We start from the raw sequence: 7,144 nt of genomic DNA, 5'->3' as shown, positions 1-7,144 counted from the left end.
TTTTAAACCGACATTTATTAATGATTTGATACATTTGTGGAAAAAAGAATTGTGGGAACCACCTTAATAAGAAAGTGAAGAAAGTAAGTATTTATTAGTTGAAGGATATTTTCTCTGAAAAGTGACTTTTATATTTTCTTACGTTTTACAAATAAATGAGTAAAACGTAGAAAATTCTTATATTTTTGTAAAAGTCAACTCCGTTAGTTGACTGTTAATAAAAATGTGAAAAATATAATAAATAATTACGTTTAACTTTTTAAATAGATGAACTATTTTGATATTTTTTAAATTTCGTGGCTCTCCGATTTTATTTTTGCAATACATAAAAGGAGGACGAGGGGTGGGAGGGATGGGGGCATCTCAAAGAAAAAAGCAGCAGCCATAATTCCCAAAACCCTGGTCAATTTTCAGAATTCATGTTGGATATTATGGAGGGAATACAGAAGGTTTTTCGTAGTGCCACTCCTCAGGATTCAAATACCACTTTCAGATCCATCTCTGCTGCTCTTGAAAAAGCACCCATTAAATCTTCTCCTTCTGCTTCGTCCGCTGATCACTCACAACTTTTGCTTACTCGCTCTTCCAAGTAATTTTCTATGGCCTTAGTGTTATTTACTATTGTTTACAATGATTTCACCTTTGCCGAGCATAACAGTGTAATTTGCTACTCCCGCCGTTCACTTTTACATAGTCACGTTTTGCTTTTTGAGTGTCAAATTAAAGGTGTATTTTTTCATCAAATTAATATGAGGAGGATTGCAATTCAAACATCTAAATTTAAAATATTAAATTAATCTACGTCAATTTAGCTTGGAAGTTTAGTCATTTTACTTTCGTGACAAGTAAAAGTGAACGGAGTAGGCGTGACACATGATCCTTTTCCTTTTCCACCTCAATTTGATTCATTAAAATAGTGAAGTTTGAGGCTTTTAGGGAATATTTTTTTTTGGGTGGGGCGTTGGGGGTGGGGGTTTTGAACTCATAGAAACCTTCCAAGTTTTGTGATGTGATTTATGTTTGCTCCAAGATATCTGAACTTAACTGGTGCAGAAGTTGGTCGACTAACATCAAGAACCTTGCTTTAGATGTATATGCTTTCGTGTTTAAAGATATTTTTGCTGGGGGGATAGTATTCCTAGATTCTTGTATTGTAACTCATGGATCTTAGTATTTGTTGCAGAAAAAGAAAGATAAGTTTTGAGTTGCTTGATAATTGTAGTATTCGGAATATGTAGTAATAATGAATATGTACGAGGGAAAGGGGTCAAATGAGTATGAGATGGAGGAAGAGAAACAAATAGAATAGTTTTCACAGTAGTATTAGTAGTAGTACTGTTAGTACTCTCCTACTATCTTATTCTTCGGTCTTTTTATTTTTACGTGTTATTTCCTCTGCTTTCTTTGTCGTACTGGTTGTTGTCTGTTGTGTTTTTTGATGAAGTAAATTGTTTCATTTCCAACATCAAGCAGATGCAGAGAGTACAGAAGTAGATATGCTAGCTCCATTACAATATAAAAGTTAAGACCCGGGAAGCCAACCTAAAAATAAAAAAAACTAGAGAAAACTTAACATGACTATGGACAGCGTAGAGTTAAAGAGCTAATGAAATCTACGTAAGCAGTAGAAGTAGAACTATTCACGTTGTCGGGTTGGACCAACAAAATAGATTGAACAAACATTGGGTCTTGAGTGTTTGAATAGGAGTTGAAATTCCATCAAAACACCTACGGTTCCTTTCTGTCCATAGGCACCAAAAAATACATACTGGTATCATCCTCAAGGTGTTCCCTTGATGGCGCTATCAGCTCTTCGGTGGATCCAGCTCACAACTACTTCTCTGATAGTTTGAGGCGTCGCCCATTTCAAAGTGGAGAGGGAAAGGAACATATGCCACATGTCCGCAACCACTACACAATGCAGGAAAAGATGATTAACTGAATCTGTGTTTTCCTTACACAAAAAGGAAATTTCTTCTACAAAGATTGTCCAGTGCCAAACAAGAATTCAGCAATGCCAACCAACTGAAGCGCATTACCTTTGGCGGTAACTTTGTTTTCCAAATAAGCTTCCATGACCATAAATCTTTGATATCATTCCAGACATTCAACAATTTATACCCCTCCGTTACACTATTTCTTTGCCTTAGGACCCTAACAAAAGATATTTGTAGCTTGAGGATTTATGTTGGAACCTTCCAGTCTACCCATTAATTCAAACAGGCTCTCAAGCTCCCAATCCTTGAAGTTTCTCCTGAATAGTAAATTCCAGTGATTACCCTCTCTGTTCTGTGCAGCTGTAGAGTCAGGATCACGTGCAAAAGGAAATTTTCGAGCCACTTGTCTTTCCAAAATTTCACTTTCCGGCCATTCCCAACTTTGAATGAAGTTTCTTGAAAGAAATCTTCCCGATATTTGCATATATGTTTCCATGGCCTTACCCCATGTGGAGAATTACTTTGGTTAGTACACCGGTGGTATAGTTTACCATGCTTGGGTGCAACTACTTCCTTCCATAAGCTATTACCCTCTATTACATACTTCATAGCCACTTTAACAACATGTTTTTGTTATGCTTGGCTAGTTCCCTGATTCCCAAACCCCCTTGTTGCTTTGGTCTAACCATATTAGACCATTTAACTAAGTGAAACTTGTGCCCTTCACTGTTACCTTCCCAAAGGAAGTTCCTCCTAACTTTATCCAGCTTCTTCAAGACTTTACTAGGGAATTGAAATAGTGACATGAGATACGTGGGATACTATCCATGACACTAGTGCTGAGAGTTAGTCTACCGCCATTGAATGATATTGCCTTTGCCAAGTAGCTAGTCTTTTCTCCACCTTCTCTATAACACCACTCCAATACTGCTGAACTTATATTTTGCCCCAAAAGGTAGACCTAAGTAGGTTGCTGGTAAAGACCCCACACTACAACATAATTGTTCAGCCAAATCATGGATAATAGGAACCATATTCACTGGGTAAATCACACTCTTGAGCATATTGATGTGGAGACCTGAAATAACTTCAAAGATAAGAAGGGTTAAGTTAAGATGTTCTACTTGGGATCTTTTCGCACCACAAAATATCAAGGCATCATCGGCAAAAAGCAAATGAGAAACTGATACTGGGATATCTGCGTTGTTTCCCACAGTGAAGCCCTCAATCCACTGCAACTGATTGGCTCTGTCCAACATCTTGCTGTGGCCTTCCATGTCAAGAATAAAAAGGAAGGGTGAGAGGGGGTCACCCTGTCTAATGCCTTTTTGCAGAGAAAAAAATCCAACTGGACTTCTGTTAACTAAAATAGAGTATTTGACTGTAGTGATGTTGTATTTGATCCATTTAATCCACCTGTCTCCAAAATCCATCTTCCTCAACATATTTAAGAGCTAAGTCCAACTGACTTGATCAAAGGCTTTTTCAATATCCAGTTTACACAAAATACTTGGCTCCCTACTTTTGATCTTCCAGTCGAGAGCTTCATTAGCTATTAAAACAACATCTGTGATTTGCGTGGACTTGATGAAAGCATTTTGTTGCATTGAAATCAGCTTCCCAATTACAGTTTTAAGTCTTTCTTGGCAAGGATTTTATAGACACTGCCAATAAGGCTTATTGGCCTGTAGTCTTTGAGTTCAATAACATCCTTTTTTTGAAACAAGAGCAATAAAAGAAGCATTGTTGGACCTGACCATGTAACAATGTTGATGGAAGTGATGCATTGCCCCAAAACGTCAGTTTTAATGAAACCCCATGTCTTCTGCTAAAATGCCATAGTATAGCCGTCAGGACTCGGAGATTTATCAGGAGTGCAAGAGTTAATTGCTGGAAGAATTTCATCCTCTTCAAAAGCTCTTTCTAACCATTCTTTTTCCTCCAAAGTAAGGCTGGCTAGATTATCAAAGGTTGCAGTAGTCCTCCATTGCTCTTTTTCAGTGTAAAGATCTTTGATAAAAGTCGAGAATTTTATTCTTGATTTGATCTTTGTCATTAATAATCTCATCTTCCACCTTCAATATTTTGCAATCTTCTGAAAATATTTGGTATTTCTATCACCCTACTTGAGCCATAAACGCCTAGTTTTTTGCCTCCATGACACTTTTTCAGCCTTAGCAATCTGTTGTAATTCCATTTGTAGGACCAACATCTTATCTTTTTCTGCTTGAGATGGAAGCCTATTTTCGGTTGCCTACTCAATAGCCATAAGTTCATCCAGTGCTTTGCTCTTTCTATTTCTAGCTTGCCAAAGATTTCTCTGTTCCAGTTAGTGATATCTTTTTTAAGACACCTCAATGTTTGAGTTGAAATAAAATATGGACTACCCCCAGTAGAGTAGAGTAGTTCTGCCACTATTCTTTAATTTTATCCAAGAATCCTTCCTCTTGCAACCACATGTTTTCAAATTTAAAATAGGAAGGATTGCCTTCCCAATCCCCATTTTCCAATAGTATAGGTCTGTGTTCTGAAATAACATTTGGAAGAGCAATTTGTTTTACAACTTTAAAGGTGTCGCTCCATTCAGGTGAGATCAAAAACCTGTCTATTCTGGAGGCTTGAATAGAATCTTCTCCTCTGGACCAAGTATAGAAAGTACCTTGTAAAGGGAGGTCAAATAATTTCATATCTTAGATGGTATTTGAGAAGCTTTTCATGGATTTTGATCTTCGGATGCAATTATATCTTTCACTTTCAAACCTTCATACATTGAAATCGCCACCTATAACCCATTGCTCATTCCAAATTCCTCTAATAGAGGCAAGCTCAAGCCATAGTTCCTCCCTTTCTAGATTAGAATGAGGGCCATAAACACCTGTGCAGCACCATCGAAATTCTTCTTGAGAACTTTCTAACATACAAGAGAGAGTGTATGAACCTTGCTGTATATCGATGCAATTCCACAACCTTTTATCCCAAAGATCTATTATCCCACCCCTGCTGCCACTTGCTGCTCGGTCCAGCCAACCCCTCTATTGCCCCACATCTGTTGAATCATTTGTGACGACTAATCGACTACTTTTGTCTCCAGCAAGCAAATAATGTCTGCGAAAGGTGTTTGAACACGAAGCATGCAAAGGAATTTCAAAAGCTTTAACCCATTTGTGCTCTGACTTTGTAGAGGAGGTACCGATCATGGGAGACCACCAAGCAAGAGATAGACGCATACCATTCCAGATCCAATCACCAGATTTGATGCGAGTGGCTTTTTGTCTTGAAGGAAATTCGAACAGAAATTGATTGTGGGCTAATGGAGTGACTTTGAGGCCTGCAGTGATTTTCCAACTATTGATGAACCATTTTTGTATCACTTCGGAGTTAGGGCTCTGGCTGAAGGGATCGTAAACATTGTAATTTTGGTACACTCTGAAAAGATATGCTTGTTGTTTCCGCCCCAATCTCCTGTAAAGATCCCCTGCCTCTGCACCTCTGTAAACTTGCTTGAGATTGTTGCAGACCCACCTTAGGTTATCTTCATCTATTTTGATGTTGCTTGAGAAACGCCTGCCGCGTTCTGTAATTGAGAACCATCTGGGAAGATCATCACTATTATCTGTAACTTCAAAGGACTTATCATCTGAAACAAAGAAAATCTTATCTCCCATTGGGTTTGACCGTTGACAGTTTATATTCTATCCATGTTCAGATATCCCCCATAGTTCCTAAACTAGGAAGAAGAAGGAAGTTTTAGTAAAATAGTAATCACGGGATGTAAATCTGAGTTGTTTGAAAGAAAGAGGATCAATTCCGGCAAGTCTACCGGAAAAGGTAAGTTTTGTAGTCCTAGAAAGTAGGAGAGAGTGTGTCATTGGTAAATGTGCCTGGGAGCATTTTTACATTACTGTTCTTTTTTCTATTATTTTCTATATGGTTTCTTCATTACTGAATTCCTTTTCTTACTGTTTTGGATATGCGTTACTTGAGCCGAGGTATATCGGAAACAACCTCTCTACCTTCAAAAGTAGGGGTAAGGCTGCATACACCACCATCCCCGGATCCCACTTGTGGGATTTCACTAGGTATGTTGTTGTTTTTATTAGACAAATAAAGAGATACAACAACAACAACAACAACAACAACAAACCCAGTCTATTCCCACATAGTGAGGTTTGGGGAGGGTAAGATGTACGCAGTCCATACCACTACCTCCGGAGAAGTAGCAAGGCTGTTTAGACAAATAAAGAGATATCTTGATTTATTGTCGTTAATCATTAAATACATGTCTCTATATGGTAGAAAGGTGTATCTAGGCTAGGACTCCAGATTGAGGATCCTTGCATTTACATCTAGTATTATCACCAGCTACCACTATGTATGGCCAGCTCCACATTTTTTGTGCTGAACTTTTAAATCTTTTTCATTTGAAACCCAAGCTAACTAGCTAAGTACATTATAGCTTATGTTAGTCTAGTATCCTTGTTGGATTTCGTCAATTCCTTTTGGGAGAAATGTGACAAATGGAAATGGGTGACAGTCTCATGGTAAAGCTGTACATCTTTTATTGTAGACAAGCAGTATCACTGTGGACTTGCTCAAAGCTCTGTGCCATTTGCTTTGTTGCTGGAATATTTGTCGGTTATACACTGAAGCGTCGCGTACGCCAATGGGCTTCCAAACTTCTCAAGGGATTGAAGGACTAACAAGTTTTGGATACTTACAGTTTCTGATTGTAATTTCATTTTCCATGTAGGTATCACACTGTACCTTCTTTTGCCATGTTATACTGAAGTCTCTTATGGTTTTTTGCTGCATAAGCACTGAATTGTACTTATATTCATTGTTTCCCAGTGTTTGATGCAAATTTATTGATAGCCCGCTTCCTTCAGTAATTTCTGATATATCCTTGGACCTCTTTTGACAACATAAAATAAAATATAGAAACAAATACACGAGACATTTTATGTATCTTGAAGTTCGAAAGAATTTTTTATAAGATTTCTTAGGAAAGCTGATAGGTATAACTGCCTTGTAGTAGCTGGATTTGTCATTTACTCGGGCTCATAAAGCAGCATCACACCTTCCTTTTCTTTTCCTTATTACTACCTTGCCGTGCCTCCCTTTCTTTAATTCTCCTCTTCATCCTCACACTTGTAACTTAGTGATATTCACAAATGCACCGAGTATGTCATATACCAATCGTCACACCC

At 37.9% G+C, this 7,144-nt stretch overlaps 1 protein-coding gene across 1 annotated transcript; it reads left to right on the top strand.

The window, feature by feature from the left end:
- The first annotated feature begins 296 nt into the window (after positions 1-296).
- LOC107858025 lies at positions 297-6,826 on the top strand. The gene is made up of 2 exons (XM_016702766.2): positions 297-589; positions 6,505-6,826. Exons 1-2 carry the CDS (start codon positions 420-422, stop codon positions 6,635-6,637), a joined length of 303 nt encoding a protein of 100 aa, XP_016558252.2. The 5' UTR covers positions 297-419; the 3' UTR covers positions 6,638-6,826.
- The last annotated feature ends 318 nt before the right edge of the window (positions 6,827-7,144 follow it).

The sequence above is a fragment of the Capsicum annuum genome, chromosome 2 (assembly GCF_002878395.1).
Source record: "Capsicum annuum cultivar UCD-10X-F1 chromosome 2, UCD10Xv1.1, whole genome shotgun sequence".
NCBI lineage: Eukaryota > Viridiplantae > Streptophyta > Magnoliopsida > Solanales > Solanaceae > Capsicum > Capsicum annuum.
Note: the sequence above shows the minus strand (reverse complement) of the source record. Positions and strands in the feature narration are given on the sequence as shown.

What these genes read in the sequence shown, in the direction of transcription:
- LOC107858025 (XM_016702766.2), top strand. Translation starts at nt 420, where the DNA reads ATGTTGGATATTATGGAGGGAATACAGAAGGTTTTTCGTAGTGCCACT. An exon ending in TTGCTTACTCGCTCTTCCAA is followed by an intron (nt 590 to 6,504) that starts GTAATTTTCTAT and finishes CTTTTATTGTAG; the next exon opens with ACAAGCAGTATCACTGTGGA.